At 34.9% G+C, this 22,141-nt stretch overlaps 2 protein-coding genes across 2 annotated transcripts; both read left to right on the forward strand.

Moving 5' to 3' along the window:
- Nucleotides 1-115: 115 nt before the first annotated feature.
- On the forward strand, nt 116-2,402 carry LOC135844878 (uncharacterized). The gene is made up of 3 exons (XM_065363270.1): nt 116-308; nt 388-712; nt 860-2,402. Exons 2-3 carry the CDS (start codon nt 413-415, stop codon nt 1,202-1,204), a joined length of 645 nt encoding a protein of 214 aa, XP_065219342.1. The 5' UTR covers nt 116-308; nt 388-412; the 3' UTR covers nt 1,205-2,402.
- Nucleotides 2,403-5,234: 2,832 nt separating this feature from the next.
- LOC135844861 (cytochrome P450 4C1-like) lies at nt 5,235-13,913 on the forward strand. Its single transcript, XM_065363246.1, has 12 exons — nt 5,235-5,608; nt 5,723-5,826; nt 8,942-9,023; nt 9,102-9,290; nt 9,491-9,560; nt 9,818-9,944; nt 10,166-10,220; nt 10,318-10,424; nt 12,060-12,128; nt 12,258-12,429; nt 12,552-12,731; nt 12,843-13,913. Exons 1-12 carry the CDS (start codon nt 5,446-5,448, stop codon nt 13,025-13,027), a joined length of 1,503 nt encoding a protein of 500 aa, XP_065219318.1. The 5' UTR covers nt 5,235-5,445; the 3' UTR covers nt 13,028-13,913.
- The last annotated feature ends 8,228 nt before the right edge of the window (nt 13,914-22,141 follow it).

The following is a 22,141-nucleotide window of genomic DNA, read 5'->3' on the forward strand; positions in this document are numbered from 1 at the left end:
TAAACCTATAATACAACGTTTCCTATCTGAAACGTGAAACCAATAAGAAACCCTACTTAATACGAAGGCACATCAATGCTGTCTCGAGTCGCCTATCAATAATGGCGATGATAAGCAAAGAAGTCGGTTCGGTTAGTCGGTCTCGGTGAACTGTTAAAGTCTTAATAATATGCGAGTTGCCTGCTTCAAAAAAGCTAAGCGGTTTAGATTTTTGTGTGTCAAAGCCAATGGTAGAAATATCCACTATTAAAACTTAAAAGTGAATACAACGTAACCGTGGATACAGTTTCATATTAATTTGAATAAAAGTGAGTTTGATTTAGAATTCTCAGTACCTAATCTTATCAATAATAATTTTCATGGTACATTTTCCATACAACGCGATAGGATATTGCTGTTTCGACCATCAACGATGGCAAATTTTAATTTCCAAATTATTCGAGTTACGCCGGATGATAAACAAAGAATTGGCGCCTTTTTACACGTGGCTTACTATCCAGATGATCCTATTTTGAATGCGATGAATGTCAAGAAAGCTGATCCTAGTCAAGACGAGCACGAACTCGGTATCATCGATGAAGGATATTCGTATGCTGCTGTCGACGACGATGGGGTGATTTTAGGGATTCTACTAATGGGAGAAGTTAATCGAGACACTTACTCTGATCGAAGAAAAGAGATGGAAACATGCTCGTCGGAGTATTTCTTGAAAGTAAACATTCCTACCTAATTTACCTCTACCTATACCTGTAGTCTTAGATTCAACTCTCCAATATTTTGTTCAATAAACTTTATTTAAATTTTGGAAAAATTCCCCTGTACTTACTTACCTAATTTTATTGTTGTTTTACCTCATCAGGTTTTGAAATTTTACGAAACGATGGAACTAGGAGCCAAAATCCTCGAAGTCAGCCAAAACGACAAAGGAATAGAATTTCATGTCGCCGCAGTGTTACCAACAGCTCGAAGAAAAGGCATTATGAGGGCGTTATTTCAACACGGTACCGAAGTGGCCAAAAATAACGGTTACAAGCTCCTCATTTGTACTTGTGCCAGTCAATTTACCGCCAACTTATGCCAATCTTTACAATGGAGTTGCGTATATTGCCAACCTTATATTTATTTCGAGCAAGATGGAGAAAGAGTGTTCAAAAATCCGACACCGCCTCATTTGTATCCTCGAATTTATACTCGGTATTTGTAATCCAAGGTGTAAAATTCTGTTTATCATGAGCCTCAGTGACTAGTTTATTTTTCGAGGAATGTCAGTAAAATTGGATAAATTTTGAGACAATCGTGCTGGAATTTTAACGAATTGCCTCGTTTTGATTATTCAAAAAGATTTTTGAGCCCACCCAATGCACACATTCGAACGTTATTTTTTCAATTTTTCAAAATGAATTTCGCTTCATTTGCATACATTTTAGATCTTAAAAATCGATTGTCAGGTTCCATTTGATTTGTAAAATTACTTAGACTAAGCATGTGAAATTCTGGGATAATAATACATATAAAAAATTGGCAACCAAAGTTTTTAAATTTTGCACTTGTGTGGATGTGAAAAGTTTTAAAAATGTTTGCCAATAAAATTATTCAGAAATGAAGAAATTTGAGAGAAAAATTGACTGAATTTTTGGTTAAAATTTCATGAAAGGTACACATTTATTCGTCGATATACTTGAAATTCATATTTTTTAAATGCAGAAAAACGTGATTTAAATAATCAAAATTTTATTAAAAAAAAAAAAATTGTTTCAGAAATCTCAAAACAAAAATTATAATTTTGAATTAAAATACTTGTCTAAATAAGTATTTTGAAACAAAATTTGAAAACGTTTACCTGTTGAATTGGATATTCAGTTGCAATTATAAACACCTTAAATAAAAAAAAAAATCATTTTTACTATTTCGTAGTTTAAAAAATTCTATTTTTGAAATATTTAAATGGCTGAGTATTCTTTGTATTACATTTCTCTTCGGTAGGTACTGAAAGTTTTTTTTTTTTTAGCGTTCAAAAGTGTTGAAAATGTGGTTTAAAAAATAAAAATTGAAAGAATTGAAAAAATATCATTTTGTTTTTATTTTTGTTTATCTAAAAACTCCTAAAAAAAATTGAAATAATTTCAAGGATTAGATATAAGTTGATAAAGACCAAGCTTTTTATAATTATTTTCTTTAAATCAATTTGAAATTTTTCTGAAGATGTTCACGATATGAATTTACGAAACAGATCTTTTTTGAGGTCTTTAAAAGAAAGAATATATTAATTTTAAAAAAATTTTCAAAACCGAATTTTACACTCATTTTGACTTATTAAGTTTTGAAAAAAATCAGGTATCCTCTCCACATATTTTCTACTCCAAAAATTGTTTGACAAATAAATTTACAATTTTCCGCTTGCATTTTTTTTTGTGTCTAATTTGTTACATTTGAACCAAGAAATGATTCTGAAAACAGTTATTATAAAAACTGTACAAATCATGTTTAATAGATCGTGTAAACGCGATTGATGCTTGTTTGTGACCAACTTGGCCAATCACCTAGGTACCAATTTTCCAAAACAGGTTTCTACCAGTTCTAGTCCGGCATATGAAAATAGGAGTAATTGCACCCCCCCACCCCGCAGATCCGCTGGGACAAATTTTTTCTTAAATGGGACATCCTAAGGAACATTTTAAAGCAAACGAAGTACTGCAGGTGAATTTCGAGTCGTTTTGGAGCCTCCAGCGACTTTTTGAAAATTCCTGAAGCCTCCAGCAGATTTTTGAAACTTTAAATTTTCACAAAATTTCATCAAATGGAGATGGAAAGCTGAAATTTACTCTACACTCCAATTTTAACACCCTCTGAAGACGACTTCAGGTGGGTTCGAGTCATTTTAGAGCCTCCAGCGACTTTTTTGAAAATTCCTGGAGCCTCCAGTAGATCTTTGAAACTTGAAATTTCCCCAAAATTTCATCAAACTGAGATGGAGAGTCGAAATTCATTCTGCAAACTAATTTCAATACACTACGAAGTCGACTACTGGTGGATATCAAGTCGTTTTGGAGCCTCCAGCGACTTTTTGAAAGGTTGTATGGCGTTTTTTGGAAAATTAAAATTTCCTAAATGTACCTGGAAGCTTCAAAACCATTTGAAACCACCATGTAGTCTGCGAACTAAATTTCAGCTTGCCTTCTCCATTTGATAAATTAATGTTGGGGAAATTTCAAGTTTCAAAAATCTGCTGGAGGCTTCAGGAATTTTCAAAAAGTTGCTGGAGGCTCCAAAACGACTTGATATCCACCGGTAGTCAACTTCGTATCGTATTGAAATTAGTTGGATTTCGACTCTCCATCTCAGTTTGATGAAATTTTGGGGAAATTTGAAGTTTCAAAAATCTACTGGAGGCTCCGGTAATTTTCAAAAAAGTCGCTGGAGGCTCTAAAATGACTTGAACCCACCTGAAGTCGTCTTCAGAGGGTGTTAAAATTGGAGTGTACAGTAAATTTCAGCTTTCCCTCTCCATTTGATGAAATTTTGTGAAAATTTAAAGTTTCAAAAATCTGCTGGAGGCTTCAGGAATTTTCAAAAAGTCGCTGGAGGCTCCAAAACGACTTGAAATTCACCTTCAGTACTTCGTAGCGTATTGAAATTAGTTTTTAGAATAAATTTCAGCTTTACAACTCCAATTTGATGGAATTTTGTGGGAATTTCGAGTTTCAAAAATCTGTTGGAGGCTCAAGAACTGCTCAAAACTGGTTGAAACCGTTTCCAATCGATTTGGGAGTTGAAAATGAGAAATTTACCAAATTTCAGCTTTCTAGATAAAGATAAAAATTATATTTTTTTTCAATTTTTGGCCTCTTATTCGATTTTTAAAAATTGATGATTTATTATTTTCTGATCTAGTGGATTACAAATGGTATCCAGACACGAATTATTCATTTTTATAAAAATGAATTACTTGGATCAAATGATCGAATAATTTTAAAATTTTCCATCAAGTATTATCGACCACCGCATAGAGGAAAAAATATACGAAATTAATTTTTTAGAAAAAAATTTGCAAATTTAAATTAGCTTTAATTTGAATTTGGAGCTTCTCTTTACATTCTCGATTATTTTTTGCAAATGTTTGGCGGCTTTTTTTGATTGTAAACTGATGAATAAAAAGTAAAAACATATACGTAGTAGCCCAAAGCGCTTTATTCATCATAAAACAGTCATGTAGTTCCGATAAAGTTTTTTCAGGCCTATGTTTAAATTTAAACGCAAATCGAACATAAAATGGCTCATTTTATGGACCAATTATTCGGCAAAATACATACCTACCACCTTGGAATAAATAAATCTGGTATTAAATAATCAAGTAGATAAGTACGCGTATAATCCCAGTGGGAATTGATCCAAGGTACGTATGATCTAAAAATTCGCCGATTAAATTATCATCTTCCTACATGACTTCGAACCCCCCCCCCCCCAAACGGAGAAAAACCAAATTATTTTTTCTTCGATTTATACTCGTAATTTCCTCGGAAAAAGTAAGTATACTTATCACACCATTTTGAGAATCCTGGTCGCTTTTTCAGATGATCTATGGACTAAAATTCGCGTTTAAACGAAAATCAACACCAAACCGGTTTCGTTCAATGTAATTTCAGGGACACTTTCCCAAACTACATAAATGAAAAAACGCATCCTCTATACGAGTAAGTATAAAAAATTAACATTTTCGATTCAATCACTGAAATTGCACTAGGTCTACGACCTGTCTGGAGATGATACTTCAAAATATTGTTTTGAATGTTTTATGCTGTTTCATCGCTATTATACCTATTATTATCAATAACGTGCTAATTAGGTATGCACCTGTTTATATGTAGTACAAAATCAATAAAATACTTATATCGCACCTCGTGTCTTCTTTTATTTTTAAAATTTTGTTTACCAAACGAACTACGTACTCGTTTCATCATTTCAACGCACCAAAATTGGCAAGTATACGTGTGAGTAATTTATGAATTTAGAGCGTAATCTCAACTTCCAACTCCGAAGGCGTGTGAAAAAAGTCGATATTAGTGTAGGTCCAGGTATATGGTACCGAAAAAGAATTTCTAAGAAGAAGTATGAGGTATCAACGTTCGGGAAATTACATTCTGGTTTATGGATGAATCGTCAGTCGTCTCCTAAGAAATATACGTAAGATCGTAATATTAGCATTTACTCATTTTTATGATGCTAGATAGATTATACTTTTTCAAATCGTACTCCTACTACGTCTGTTTGGGCCAACCCATGAGCGATTAAAATCTACTCGCGGTTTCCCAAATCAAATTTATAATCTCAGGTTGTCCAGTCAATTATCAAATTAGTGTTTAAGGTGCATTTTGTTCGATTCATACCTACATACATACCTTCTTAGGGTTTAAGATCGCGAGTGATTTCGTACATAAAACTACAACAATGTTGCTAATACTACTCGCGAGTTTAGTTTTCGTATTATTTTTAATGAAATTAATCGATAAATTTAAAAATCAAAGGTTTTATACTTTATTGAAGAAATTTCCATCGTATCCGACGTATCCGTTGATTGGAAACTTGAACATGTTGACCGGTTCTCTTAATGGTAAATTGTCTTAATATTTTTCTATTTGATGGCTGTGCACGCTCAAAAGGATATGATTTTGAGGGGAAACTGAACCTCGTCAAATCGTTGTTTACTACTGGAATTTGCTTTCAGATTTACTGGGAAATTTCGAGAAAATAATGCAAACGCATGATCGCGTCTTTTTTTGGTTAGGTCCGTTCCCTGTTCTATTTTTGAAAAAGTACGACGATATTGCGGTGAGTTAGCTTGATATCTCAAGTTTGTTTATTTTCAGTATTATTTTCTTAAAATTTAATAAAACATAGGTCAACATCTCAAAGTTTCGCTTTTTTGTGCTCCCACTCCCCAAAGCTGTTGGATTTTATTAGAAAATAATTCTGCAATTTTTCATTTTGGGCACATCAAGTTGAAAATGAATCCATCAAAAAAATTCTGGGTTAAAATTTTTTTAAATAATTAGGCCTAATCTTATTTTCAAAAAAAAAATCAAATAAAAAAATTAAAGTAATCAAATTCACATTTCTGAGCCAGAATTCTCCTAAATAGACTAAATCCTCTCCCCCCCCCAAAAACACACACACACATTCCTGGGTCCCTCAAAAAAATCTTGCTCTTTTTGCATGGACCATCTATGTAAAAAAAATCAAAAATTGATAAGAAATTAAAGAAGGCAAGAATTTTATGACAATTTTCCATTTTGGCCAGACTTCAGACTCCAGTTCTTTTTTCAGAAAAAAATTATCCTCTAGGTAATTAGCTAATAAAAAAGGTAATTTTTTTAAAAATTTATATCTTGAGACTCGAGGTTCACTTTTTACTATCCAGGGAAAAAAAACAATGCTTGCTTTCAATGTACCTACTAAATCTAAAGAATTAGAATTTGTAGAAACATAAAAATCTCAATTTTCTTGGATTTTTCTCATTTTCAAGGGCTTGTGAATTAAAATCCACTTCTTCGTAATAGGAGGGGGAAGGGGATGTCAAAACTGTCGAGCAGTGTTCTCTAGAAGAGGATGGACCAAATAGAAGAATTTTAAGATTTTTGAAATTTTGATGAAAAATTGTCGGATACCTTAACAAAAATGTCTAAGCCGAAAAAATTTCCCCACCTCGCCCCCTTGCTCACAATGAAACGCCTTTTACGGGGGGGGGGGGGGGGTGGAATCATTATCAACGAGTTTTGAGAACAAAATTTTGAATTTACCCAAAATACATAGAGGGTACATGAGTCTATAGCCACGTGCATTTTTTCAAATTTACAACTTCTCGAAACCCCAATTTTGGGGCTATAGGCAACCCCCTCACCCCAATTTTGGGGATGAAAGAAGATTTACGATATGGGTATCGTTATCATATGAATTGAACCCGCTGAACACGAATACGAAGTTGGATTTCCAGTTGGGCGCTCCTAAGGGTCACATTGAGGGAGGGGGTTGCCCAAAAATTGACCATTCAGCATTTTTTATTTAAAGCTCGTTGAAATATGAGGTTCTTTCCCGAAAAAGGCATTTTCCGCCATTATGGGCAAGGGGGCGAAGGGGGATTTTTTTTGGTTTCGACCTTTTTTTTTAAAGGTGGGTCATTCCATGTCAACTCAACCAAAAAAAGGCGATTTTGAAAGTCATGTCTTTCGATTTCGCTCAAATTTTGTTTACAATATATACCCACCCAGTAAGTGAGAAGCCCGCAATTGGTTTGGTCCCAGCCCCCTCAGGGGGTGGGTGGGAGGGCTTCCATTATTTTCACATTGTCTCGAGGTACTCAACTTTAGCAGCTCATTCCTCCAAAAGTATGATACTTTGATCAAAACTGACTTCACAGTTCGAAAGGGCATTGTATTTAAAGCTTTTTAAGAATTTTGAAATTTTCAAAAGTTGAAAGATGAACTTTCAATTGAATGTTCAAATTTCAAAATGGCGCTGTAAGTGAGAGCTACCATTTAAAATTGTGAAAAAATTTCCATAGATGTACCTTTTAATGCTTTTTTGAAATTTTCAAGTTTCGAGATGGAGTCTCTCAATGGGGGGGGAGAACCCCCACCCCCACTTTTTGAGCAAAACTTTCGAAAGAAAATCTGGGGCATGTGATGTATCGAATTCTATGTTTTTGGTGACGCTGAACAAGAATATGACGTCAGATTTTGGATAGGATCCGTCCACAGCCCCCAGCACCTCCCCAAAGGGGGTGACCCCCCCTAAAAAATGGTTACATTCGTGTGACACATGAAATAGTACGTTTTCGATATCGCAGAACACGAATATTGCCTCAGTTTTTCGAATCAACTTCACCCATGGCCCCCAGAACCTCCCCCAATAGGTAAAAGTCCAAAAAAATGGTTGGGGGCCTTGGATGGGGTCCAATCAAAAATCAGACGTCATATTCGTGTTCAGCGTCACCAAAAACATGCCATTCTATGTGTCACACGAACAAACCACTTTTTTGAACTTTAACCCCCTTTGGGGAGATGCTGGGGGTCGTGGATGAGGTCATATCAAAAATCTGACGTCATATTCGTGTTTAGCGTCACCAAAAACATAGAATTCGATATATCACATGCCCCAGATTTTCTTTAGAAAGTTTTGCCCAAAAAGTGGGGGTGGGGGTGCTCCCCCTCCATTGAGAGACCCCATCTCGAAACTTAAAAATTTCAAAAAAGCATTAAAAGGTACATCTATGGAAATTTTTTCAAAATTGTAAATGGTAGCTCTCGATTACAGCGCTATTTTGAAATTTGAACATTCAATTTGAAAGTTCAACTTTCAACTTTTGAAAATTTCAAAATGTTTGAAAAGTTTTAAATGCAATGCCTTTTTGAACTGTGAAATTAGTTTTGATCAAAGTATCATAGTTTTGGAGGAATGGGCTGCTGATGTTGAGTACCTCGAGACAATGTGAAAATAATGGAATCCCCCCACTCGCCCCCTGAGGGGGCTGGGGCCAAACTAATCGCGGGGTTCTTACTTACTGGGTGGGTATATATTGTAAACAAAATTTGAGCGAAATCGAAAGACATGACTCAAAAACGTTGGGTGAGTTGACATGGAATGACCCAGGTTGCCGACAATTTTTCATAAAAATTTCAAAAATGTGAGGACAGAGGCGTTTCACTTATTTTACCCCGGAACACCCATTTCTAAATTGAGAACAACATTTTCAAATTTTTTTTCACAAGAGCCAAAAACGCTAGGGAGTTGGAGTGAGAAATCGTGAAAATTTTTTCACGAGCATAAAAATAGAGCTACCTAACTATCTCGATCTATAAAATGTTTAAAAGCTGGAAATCAACCTCTCCCTTCGTGATCTTTGCAACAACTCTATTCAAATACATCTATATTTTAATATTTTTCACAGACTGTATTAACTCAGACTCAACACCGCGATATGCTTGGGTTTGGAGAACAATGGATAGGAACTGGAATATTAAATGCTAATTGTAAGATTTTCCAATTCCCAACTCACCATCGATGTGAGGTGATTTGTTTTATAAAAGTTTGAATACATAATTTTGCAGACGATGATTGGAAAATATCGAGGAGAGTTTTAGTACCTGCTTTCAGTACAGAAATGCTTTCAAAATACGTAACTATCTTCAAAAAAAATTCATCAGCTTTAGTAGACAGATTTGAAACATCAGCAGATTCCGGTGAAATTATAAATATTTGGGAAGACGTGATAAAGGCAAATGTTGACAGTATCGTAGGTGAGATGATATAGAACGTGTAATGTGTTCTTACTTCATTATTTCAGCATATTGTTTGTGTATAAAGGGGAGAGGAAGGAAGGGTCCTACGTCCTACGTCAAAGGACAGCAAAATGGTTAATGTTACCTAATTTTAAAAAAATTTCAGCTCTTCTTCTTTGCATTACTTACTAACCGGATAAGATATAATTTCATTTCAGAAATCACAATGGGCGTAGCAATGCAAGGAACGGAGGAAAAAGGAAAAGAATTCAGTGACGCGTTGATAGAGTAAGTAAAACTAAAAATTTACAGTGCTTCGTGCTTTTCTCTGAGATCAACAGAACTTTCCTCTTAAAATTTCTTACAAATGGAATTTTTGGAAAACTTGGCAAGTGCTCTAGAATGGCTTGAAATAAAAATTGGAATTTTTGTAAATTTTTAGTGATTTTTCTCAAAAAATAATAAATTAAGAAATAAGATTAAGAGAGGAAGACTCGCCTAAAAGTAAAATTATTATGTATTTACTAGTACCTGGTGAATTTCAGGGCAGCTCAAAGTGTAACAAAACAAGCGATAACACCTTGGTTACAGCCACGTTTGATATACAACGCATATCTAAAATTGACTGGAAAATCCAAGTTTATTCATCAGTTCCACGCTTTGCCTACTAAGGTAGTATACTCATTACTCATACCTAACTATTATTAATCGTTACCTAAGTCAAATAAGTAGCCTACCTATATGCAATTCAATTACATACTTCTATAATAAAAAATGTTCAATATGATGGGGGGGGGTGTCTACCACCCAGACAAAAAAAATGTTGGTAAAAAGTAGGGCATTTTCATTGCGGTTAAATTCATTATTCTAATAATTTTTCCTTCAACTTTTAGATATTACAAGATAAACTCAATGAAATCAAAAACCAAGAAAATGCATCAGAAAATGGTATGATAAGTGATAAAGATAAATTGTTGAGATCTCGATACAATGGTACTAATACGTAGGTTTAATACCTAATTCAAATTTCAAATTACTTTTGCAGTTCAGTCATCTAAAGCAATAATCGACCAACTTATCAAAGGAGGCTTATTGGAATCGTCGTTCACAGAAATTCGAATGAGAGATGAATTAACACACATTATTTTAACAGTGAGTACATAACTAGATTTAATATAATTTATCTAAAATAAGTTTAGAATTTTAAAGTTTTACAAGATAATCTCAAACATGGATGAAAAAATTGAAAATGTATAATAGTGAATAACTAAGATTTGGAACAACTCCTTCAATCTGGTTTGTGAGACGTTAAAGCACATTTTTTGATCTTTGGTGAACATTTAAAAAACAAAAATTTGTCCTAAAAATACGTGGAGGGAAAAATCAAAATTTTACAAAATTAAACCAGAAAGCTGAAATTTGATAAGTGTCCTTTCTAGTTTCGATCCTTAGAATTGATTGGAAACGGTTTCAATTCATTTCAAGCAGTTCAGAAGCCTCCGGGAGATTTAAAAATATTAAAATTTCCATAAAATTTTACCCAAAATAGTCAAAGAATGATTCCAAATCGTTCTGAGGCCTCCAGACATATTTTAGAAATTCCAGATCCTCAAAAAGAACGTAATAACGTACCTAGGTAATAACAGTAAGGGTAAGGACGCCCAATTCCGACCAGTGCCTAATCCCGACCACCCTTTATATCTCGTCTGTTCTTAGCGCTACCTATTGGAAAATGGTATAAACGTGTTCCTCTATCACAGACGATTAATTTGAGACATACCCGGCCGCTGTAGAGCCAAACCTCGCGAAATAAATCCAAGTTGAAGAAATTCCATGTTCAAAAAATTGTTTTTCAACATTTTTCGTCGCCAAAATTTTCTAATTAGTTTTGAATAATTTTATGGTTTTAAATACGTTTTGTAATGGTTATTGACTGAAGATTCCGATGATATAGCCGCTTTTTTAATCCATCAAAGGTATGTATAAAAAATTTTCACGTAAGTGTAAAATGGTATGGGTCCCCTAATCCAGACCACCAATCAGATCATGTAAATTCAGTCGGGGTGGTCGGGATTAGGGTACCAAATTCAGTCATTCTTGAGGTGCCTCAGAAGAAAATTCCAAAAAGCCATAAAGAATTATTCTATAACCCCAAAATTTTAATATGAGTTGGGGGAAGGTTCAATCTATCTTTTAAGCCACTTACTGTATTTTCATGTGAAATAGTATTTTATTGGTTGCTGCACTTTCAAATGTGGTCGGAATTAGGGTACCTAACTTTTGAAGGTGGTTGGGATTAGGGCACCAAAATTTGAAAAATCATTTTTGAGACATTGCGGGAAAAAATTCAAAAAAAATATAAAGAATTATTCGTTTACGCCAAAATTTTGGTATGAGTTAGGGGAAGGTTCAACCTATCTTTTAAGCCATTTCCCATGATCTGAAGTGAAATAGTCTTCGATCGGTGGCAGTTTTACTAAAAGTGGTCGGATTTGGGGCTCCTTACCCTTACTTTAGTTAGTTTTCTAGGTCAATTTAGCAAAATGCTGATTTTTTTCATCCAGATTAGATTTTTTAAAGTTGACAAAAATCAAAAAACGCACTTTAGTGTCTACATTTTGGATGGTGATGTATTTTTGGATGTTCTTTCGATTTAAGATTGTCCAGTTGCAATTTTTTCTGTCAATTGAGATACTCAGTTAAAAAAATTTTATAGTGAATTTTTTCGCTGTTAAGTATCAACATGTGATATTGATAGTTTTCAACAATATGTGAATATGTTTTCAGGCAATCGAAACTACAGGACTGAATCTTTGTTTCTCGTTGCTCATGTTGGCCATTCATCAGGATATTCAGGTAGTAATTTTAAATTCACACCTAATAAGATAAACTATATCAATCGTGCACATAATTCAGATTTGAAATTATGCAAAAAGCATGTCTCATTAAAACGAATTCAAATCGTTCAATTTATCTATCTTACAGCAAAAAGTTTACCAAGAAATCGAAGATCTATTTACAGATAACGACACTCTCGCCGCAGATCATTTATTCAACGATTTGAAATACATGGAGCAATGCATCAAGGAAACATCTAGAGTATTTTCTCATGCCATAGTCACCACCAGACGTACTCATAAAGAATGCATGTTGAAAGGTACATAAAATCATACTTTCAGGAATTTCCCCTCGTGATCCCATCCCCTCGACACGAGCACACTCATCTCAACTAATCCACTCTTAATACTTAAATACTTGATTAACCTGTATTCATTTTAGATGATATGGTCATACCAGCCAATACGTTCGTCGTACCACTTCTATTCTTAGCCAATCAAGACCCCGATTTGTATGAAAATCCACGAAAATGGGATCCGGAAAATTTCAACGAACAAGCGGTGCAAAATCGACCCAAAAACAGCTTCATGAGCTTTGGATACGGTCCTCGATCTTGTATAGGTATGTTAATTTTCGAAAAGAAAAAAATCGAGTAATTTGAATTTAAACACGTAATTAATTATGTAACAGGTAAGCCACATAAACTTACACACGAATTAATTTTATTTGCAGGAATTAGATACGCTATCCTATCGATTAAAACGCAAATGGTGTACATCTTACGAGAGTATCATTTGTCAACCAATATTAAAGAATTGACGAAAGAGCATTTGAAAGCAGATCTGTTTGTCAGGAGTACAATCGGTTTTCCAATCAAATTCACGAAAAGAAAGAGTCAGAATCATGAAGATTCCTAAAACGTCCTGTATTCGCTCGCATTACCAATAAGAACATGATTGAAACACTACCTCTACTTCAGCATCGTGACTGGTCGAGAGCTTGGAAATTGCTCAACATCGAAAAATTCATTCGAAAGATAAAACCTTGTGTTAAAATAATATATCTACACTACACCTCTGTTGCTTTTAATTTACTCAATTAAATTGTAAATTTAAATCAAATTTAGATATAACTTCATTAACATAAAATTTAATCCTTTATACTTACTTACATCCTACCATCAACCATGATTCATCAGCCTTTTTCGAACAATAAGTAAGATGTAACCAAACCATGGCGCAGATAGGGCCCGCATTTGATTTTCAAAAATTGACTTTTTATTATTTTCTGATTTTTCACCAAGGTCATAATCTGTACAGAATTAGAAAAAAATTGGGCAAAGTGTATTAAAGTGTCCCAAAATACGAGTATGGTATAATTTTATAAAACCATCAAAACATCTACCCAGACACGAATTTTTAATTTTTATCGAAATATCTTACTTCGACCAATGATGTATCAACCATATCGCAAAGTGAGAAAAATATTCAAGATCGAGTTAATTTTTTTAGTAAAATGTGTGCAAATTTAAATTAGGCCTAATTTGAATTTAGAGAATTTTATTACATTCTTGATTATTTTTTTGTAAATTTTCGGTAGTTTTTTTTTCTTTAAAAAATGTTAAACTGATAAATAAGTACTACGCAGTAGATAGGTAGAGGTACCCTAAAAGCGCGTTATTCGCATGAAAACAGCCATAACGTAATTCCAATGAAGTTTTTTCAGGCCTATTTTAAATATTAAAATGCAAATCGAAGATATCATAGCTCAATTTATGTCCCAGTTACCCGGAAGAATACATTAAATAAATCTTATATTCGTACAGTTAATTAAGTAGGTATGCGTTGCTCTACATGTTATAGAGGAATAGACATTTTCCATTGGGTACTTTTGGAAACAGTTTACAGGCCTACGTAGATTTAGGTTGTCGCATTCAGATTTATAATCTTAGTTTGTTCAGTCAGGCCCAAGTGTTTGAGGTGCATTTGTTCGATTCATCCCTTCTTCGAGTTTGAGATCGCGAGTGATTTCGTACATTCAAGTGCAACAATGTTGCTAATACTATTCGCGAGTTTAATTTTCGTAGTATTTTTAATAAAACTTATTGATAAATTTAAAAATCAAAGATTTTGCACGTTATTGAAGAAATTTCCATCGTATCCGACGTATCCGTTGATTGGAAACTTGTACATGGTGTACGGTTCTCTAAATGGTAAATCCTTCAATATTTTTCTTATGTATGTAGATTGTAGATGGTTGAATTGTATACGCTCAAAAGGACATTATTTTGAGATACCTAACAAGGGAACCTGAACCATCTCCGGTTTGGCTCAAATTTGGCTCACTGAAACGTCAGGAGTAAATTTTCAGCTGCCGAAGTTAATTTTTCACATTTTAGCGTACCTAATTTTGAAAATGGCAATAGGCCGTCGTGGTACTGGAGAGGTTTTCATAAAAATGGTAGGTAAAACCACGAGACGAAAATCTGAAATTAGGGTTGGATCACTAAAGTTGAGCACACGAATCGATTACGACCATTTTCAAGACGATCTGGAGCCTCCCGCAGGAACAGGGGTTTCTCCAGCACACTGGAATTGCTCCAGAAGGCGGTGTAATCAACTCATGGGTGCAAAAATTGTTCTTTTTTCCAGTCTAAAAATTGGATTCCGCGGTGTTGGTGACGTGAACTTTCACTGAGTCAAATATTAGCCAAATCGGAGCTGTTGAGTTGATAAGGTTCCCTTGTAAAATCAAAATAAATTGTTTACCTACTTAATATTGGAATTTGCTTTCAGATTTACTGGGTAAAGTGGAGAAAATAATGTCACCACATGATCGCTTGTTTTTTTGGTTAGGTCCCTACCCTATTCTACTTTTGAAAAAGTACGATGATATTGCGGTGAGTTACCTGGGGTACCTTAAAAAGTTTTTTTTTTCATTTTCTGTATTTTCTAAATGAGTTAGAATTTTCTAAAATAATCCTTTGTACGCAGAGATCCCCAAGTTGTGAAACATCAAAAAAAAAAAAAAAACAATCAGGGTTAATGATTTTTTTTTAAATTTCCCATTTCTGAACCAGGATTCTTCTAAATAATCATCTTCCAAAAAAAACCGTTTCTTAATCCCCCCCAAAAATGCTACTCTTTTTGTATGGACTTTTGGGCCCCCTTTATTCAAGAAAACAAAAATCAAAAATAATTATGTAAAAAAATGAAGAAGAAAAGATTTTGTGGAAAATTTTCCCATTTTTGGTCAAACTCCAACTCCTTTTTCGAAAAAAAAATCCCTCGGTTCCCGAACAATGTTGATCATCTTCCTTATGTTTTGGAGACTCCCAAATTTGATAAGAATCATAAAGAACCAAAATAATAAGAAAGAAAGGTAGTAGGTACTTACCTATTTTTTTTGAATTTCGATCTGAGGACTCGGGTTTTATTTCTTTCCTATCCTTTCCAATTTCCATGTACCAAATCTACAGAATTAGAATAGATACCTATACATAAGTATAAAAACATGAGAATTTCGTTGTTTGTATTTTTCTCATTTTTATAAAGGCTTTAGAATTAAGTTCCACTTATTCATTACGGGTGGGGGAAGGGTGTATTAAAACTATCGAGTAGTGTTCTGTAGATGAGGATTGACCAAATCCAAAATTCGCGTGTAAAAAACTTCATAATTTCCATTTTTAAAATTTTTCTCATTTTTGAACACGTAGGAAAGCGTTCCTAGCATGATCTAATTTTTTTTTTGAGAGAGAAAAGTAGTTATGTCTTTATTTGGCTCAGCGTCTAAACGCTATACACGAAGGGATCAATTTTTATACAATAACGTGATACTTAAGAGGGTAGGCAACAATTTTTATAAAAACCTACGAATATAACGATTTGAAAGAATTATTATTTTATTGCATCAAAAAAGATCTTGAGGATTTTTACGTGTTTTAAGACACGATTTATAAGATTTTTGCTAAGTAGGAATTCAAAGTCATCAAGCGATTCCAGCGTGAATAGGTATTTTTCAGTAAGTCTTTCAGAGAATAAGTCGATTGATTCTATTTGCAGTTCATTATGTAACTGATTGTTTTGGAGGAACCATGGTGCGTTTGTAATGATTTGCAGAACTTTGTTTTGTATAATTTGTAGCTTATGTTTGTTAGTTTTTGAAGCTGTTATCCATATTGGTGCTGCATATGTGAATGATCTACGGATGAGACTTCTGTAAAGAAGTAGACTACAAGATGTAGACAATCTGGAATGACAATTCAATAAGGGGTATAGTTTACGTAGTTTGAGGTAGGCATCGCCTGATTTGAGAATGATGTGGTTTTTGAGAGATAGTTTCTGGTCCAAGTGTATGCCGACATATTCAACTGTTGATGTATTGCATGGTACCACAGTGTTATCGATTACGATTTCTGGAGTCAGTGAAATTTTGCGAAGTGTGAAGATTTTCATTTCACTTTTAAGAGGATTTAGCTTAAGTTTCCAGTGTTCAAACCATGGTTCCAATTCATCGATACCAGCTTGAAGTTTATTACGAGCAATTAGAAGATCCTTATTTTGGCTGAGTAAACACGTATCATCAGCAAACATTGCTATTTCATTATGCTGGTTTAGGAATATCAATAATATCATAGCATTATAAGATGAACAATGTTGGTCTCAATACAGCGCCTTGCGGTAGGTACACCTTAGCTGATTTCTCAAAGCAAAGAGCTTTCATCGTCGATTTGAACATAAAATTTCCTATTTTGAAGGAAGGTAGAAATGATTTTATGTAGAAAAGGGGGTGTTTCGATTGTAACCAATTTGTGAATTAAACCGCAATGCCATACAGAGTCAAAGGCCTTTTTGATGTCTATAAAAGCTGCAGTTGTGAATTGCTTCTTTTTGTAGCCATTGTTAATAAGTTGTACCATTCGATGCAACTGATGAACTGTGCTCATTTTATTACGCATACCATACTGAAAAGATGGCAAAATCTGTTCCATTTTCAGAAAGTCCAAAAGACGTTTACGAATGATTTTTTCAGGGATTTTGGATAGAGAAGAGAGAAGACTGATAGGTCTATAATCATTAGGAGACAAAGAAGGAGATTCTTTTTTGCATAGCACAATTACTTTGGCAATTTTCCAGGTGTTCAGAAAGTAACCAATTCAAAGGCAAGAGTTGAAAAGTGTTTTGAAGCTAGTTAAGGTATTTGTTGGAAGGTTTTTAAGCATAATCTTACTGATAGTAGGGGTACCAAAGTGAAAATTATCAAAACAATGGGACCGGAAAGATATACTTTTTTCGCGATATTTCCTCGAAAGAGGATCATTTCCCGACCCCGAAACCACCATTACATTTTTGAGATCGAATTGCAAAACCGATCCAGGGGTTCCCAAAGTTGTGAAAATTGAGCACCTTCGTTGTCTTCTATTTTGGTCCATAAATCCTGACCAAAAGGGGGTAGGGGGTGCTTGTGGTCTCAAATAACTCGTATTGGATCACTCTTGAAATATCTACCCATGACCGTTCTCATTTAGTGATACCTCACATTTCAGTGGTTCCCAAAGTTGAACTTTTGTATTCCAAATTTTTAAAGTCTCGCATTCAAACGAATATTGTCAGTAAATAAATTTAGCAATCAAAAACTAGTCCAGATAAAAAGTTGCGAAATTTTACGACGATTTCAAAAATGTGTCATTTTTTTCTTAGCATTGATAGGGGCCGAGCTGAGGGGGTTGGAACGTCAAAAAACGTGATGTAACAATAGTCCAGTAACTTAAGCAAAAAAATAGGGGGTATCGTGAATCTGTAGGTGGCAAGCTGATTTTTGGTATACTGGTCCATTTTGATGGCCTGAAAACGAATCCGAGGAGTCCCTTGCGGTCCCGGGTGAGCTTTCCCCTAAATTGTGGATCTTAGCCCCCCAAAATCGGTCGCCATAATGTTGATGGGTAATATTGATTGTAGTACCTTCAATCGTTCCAAAATGGTACGGGGGTGGTTTCCTTTGTTTTTCTGAGGTACAGAGCGGAGCACAATGTCATCCCGCCCCCTCCTCCCCCTTCACTTATCAGTTATTTGCCTATATACGCATGTGAGATGAATTGAAATGCACTAAAAAATGTAAAATTGTCGAATGGAATGTTGATACGAGTTTCAAAAACCAGTTTTAGCGTATTGTGACCACTTCTCCCCCTTTGTGGATCTTAGCCCCCCCCCAATCGGTTTTTGACCAATATATCGAAAAGTATTGAGTCCAGCTCAAAAATTGTTAGGACGAATGCGGCTCTACACCTAATTTCTCATCAGATGACCCATTGATCAATTTTCAGGTCCCAAGGGGGTTGGACCTACCCCTTCTGACCTCTCACCATTCAATTATTTGCCAGTATACGTATATGAGGGGAATTGAAATTTACTAAAAAAAATGTAAAAATGACGAATGGAATTTCGCGGAAATGATCAAAAAGTGCGATTGGGCTGCAACTTCAGAAATTGTCTGTAGCTCAACTGAGTTTTTGAAAAATTTTGGGCTGAAAAATACCTTCTCGTATGTACAGATTCGAAATCGTACCCAAACCTGAGAAAGCTCACCTTGTGACCAGATCTCAGATTTTTTCCCTACGAGGGGCTACCAAAAATCAACTCCTCCAAACCCATCACTTTGATACCTACAAGTAACAGCAGAGATATGGGAGATACAGTATTGTGTTCTATGTTCAATCCTGAACCAAAATTGCAATTCTCCGAGAGTCAGTACCACTGTTTAGAAGCTCAGATTTTCAAAAATTGGTGTGAAATAAGCGCTGTGAATGCTCAAAGAATTCATTGCTCGCTCCACCAACCTACTTCCAAAAGTACCATTCATTCTAACACACTTGAAACATTGGCATATCGCATAAGCATAGCGAAACTTGGCATTTTGGTTCAGAATTAAACTAGGGACACGATGCTGCATCGCCTACCTCTCTCTCGCTACCCGTTTCCATTGTTCATTAATTGAATTTACAATAAAATTTTGAAATTTTTTAATGCATCTAACTTATAAAATTACCTACTCTCAAATTTTTACTTTGCCTATTGGCGATTGAATTGGAAATTTCATACACACAGACTTGAAAAGTATAGGAACGAGAAGGTACATAGGTATTCGATGATTTAGGTTCACTCCACTTCAGAAGTACGAAAAAGTTTTGAGGGCTTGTAAAACAAAAAGGGGGAGAAATGTTCACGATACGTTTAAAACTCGTATTAACTTTCCATTCGACATTTTTACATTTTTTTTTAGTAAATTTCAATTCCCCTCATATACGTATACTGGCAAATAATTGAATGGTGAGAGGTCAGAAGGGGTAGGTCCAACCCCCTTGGGACCTGAAAATTGATCAATGGGTCATCTGATGAGAAATTAGATGTAGAGCCGCATTCGTCCTAACAATTTTTGAGCTGGACTCAATACTTTTCGATATATTGGTCAAAAACCGATTGGGGGGGGCTAAGATCCACAAAGGGGGAGAAGTGGTCACAATACGCTAAAACTGGTTTTTGAAACTCGTATCAACATTCCATTCGACAATTTTACATTTTTTAGCGCATTTCAATTCATCTCACGTGCGTATATAGGCAAATAACTGATAAGTGAAGGGGGAGGAGGGGGCGGGATGACATTGTGCTCTGCTCTGTACCTCAGAAAAACAAAGGAAACCACCCCCGTACCATTTTGGAACGATTGAAGGTACTACAATCAATATTACCCATCAACATTATGGCGACCGATTTTGGGGGGCTAAGATCCACAATTTAGGGGAAAGCTCACCCGGGACCGCAAGGGACTCCTCGGATTCGTTTTCAGGCCATCAAAATGGACCAGTATACCAAAAATCAGCTTGCCACCTACAGATTCACGATACCCCCTATTTTTTTGCTTAAGTTACTGGACTATTGTTACATCACGTTTTTTGACGTTCCAACCCCCTCAGCTCGGCCCCTATCAATGCTTAGAAAAAAAATGACACATTTTTGAAATCGTCGTAAAATTTCGCAACTTTTTATCTGGACTAGTTTTTGATTGCTAAATTTATTTACTGACAATATTCGTTTGAATGCGAGACTTTAAAAATTTGGAATACAAAAGTTCAACTTTGGGAACCACTGAAATGTGAGGTATCACTAAATGAGAACGGTCATGGGTAGATATTTCAAGAGTGATCCAATACGAGTTATTTGAGACCACAAGCACCCCCCTACCCCCTTTTGGTCAGGATTTATGGACCAAAATAGAAGACAACGAAGGTGCTCAATTTTCACAACTTTGGGAACCCCTGGATCGGTTTTGCAATTCGATCTCAAAAATGTAATGGTGGTTTCGGGGTCGGGAAATGATCCTCTTTCGAGGAAATATCGCGAAAAAAGTATGTCTTTCCGGTCTCACTCTTTTGCGATTTTGAAACGATAGACCGACATGGTACCCCTACTATGATGTTATCCGTGCCTGGTGATTTCCGGATTTTGATTTCTTTGATAATATAGCGAATTCTTCAACTGAGGTTTGATGAAGCATTTTGCAAAGACGATGATTGCTGGGTTCAGTCGAAATATCAAGAGTGTCTGTATTTCTATTACAGAAAATATCTATGTAAAAATCAGCAAATAATTCACATTTTTCGTGGTTTGTAGTCGCCAATTTGTTATTACGAGTTAGTGGAGGTAATATTGTTGGTTTGTTGAGAAGACTTCTAGTATGATTCCATAAAGAAGAACTGGGCAATAGGCTCTCAAGATATTTTTGGTAGTTGGCATGTCGATATTCTTCCAATCTTTTCCATACATTATGGGTTAGATGATTCAAGCGATTTTTCAAGGAATAGTCTCTTGTTCTTTGCCATTGTCTTCTCAGGTGATTTTTTTTTAGGATGAGTCGAACAATAGGAAAAGGAAGATTTGTTATGCTGGTTTTAGAGATTGCTTTTTGAGCTTTGGAGGCAGCACAAAGAATTGTTCTAGACAGAGAGTCAAGGCGAGAGTCAATTTCAGTGCTCTGTAAAATCTCTTCAGTAATAGGTGGAAGCTCTTCCAACTCTGTTTTGAAAATAGACCAGTCAGAAATAAAATTTTCTGATTTTTTTCCCCGCAAAAACCAAAAACGTTAGTAAGTAGAGTGAAAAAATCGTGAACATTTTTCTCACTATATAGAATAAAAAAAAGCAACACATTCTGATCTATGAAATATCTAATCAAATACGCTATTTTAATATTTTTCACAGACTGTATTGACTCAAACTCAACACCGCGATACGCTTGGATTTGGAGAACAATGGCTAGGAACTGGAATACTAAGTGCTAATTGTAAGATTTTCCAATTCCCAACTCACCACGATGTGAGGTGATCTGTTTTATATAAAATTAAATAATTGCAGATCATGATTGGAAAATATCGAGGAGAGTTTTAGCACCGGCTTTCAGTACAGAAATGCTTTCAACATACGTAAATACCTTCAAAAAAAATTCGTCCGCTTTAGTAGACAGGTTTGAATCAGCAGCGAATTCCGGTGAAATTATCAATATTTGGGAAGACGTGATAAAGGCGAATATTGACAGTATCGTAGGTAAGAGTTTAAGACATCATTTACCTAACAAGTTTTTCCGAGTTCGAGAAAATCCAATAGGCAGCGACGCCGACGCAGCACTAATTTTCATCAAGAATTTAATGATTTTTTCAAAGAAGAAATGAAAACTGGAATCCGAAAAAATATTCTCATCTTTTGAAAACAAAATAAAAATGCAGGAACTATGTAATCAAAAAAATATAATTCAGGTTCGGTTCTTTACATGACAAAATGGCCAGCTACACAATCTATCCGACAGAAATAAAAATTCCAAAATTCCATTCTTTTTTTTTTTTTTAATTAAAATAATTTTAATTTGAGGGGTGAATTTTGATTTAATTATTTCATTTCAGAAATCACAATGGGCGTAGAAATCCAAGGAACGGAGGAAAAAGGAAAAGAATTCAGCGACGCGTTGATAGAGTAAAACTAAAAA

Source organism: Planococcus citri, chromosome 1, assembly GCF_950023065.1.
Source record: "Planococcus citri chromosome 1, ihPlaCitr1.1, whole genome shotgun sequence".
In the NCBI taxonomy this organism is placed as follows: domain Eukaryota; kingdom Metazoa; phylum Arthropoda; class Insecta; order Hemiptera; family Pseudococcidae; genus Planococcus; species Planococcus citri.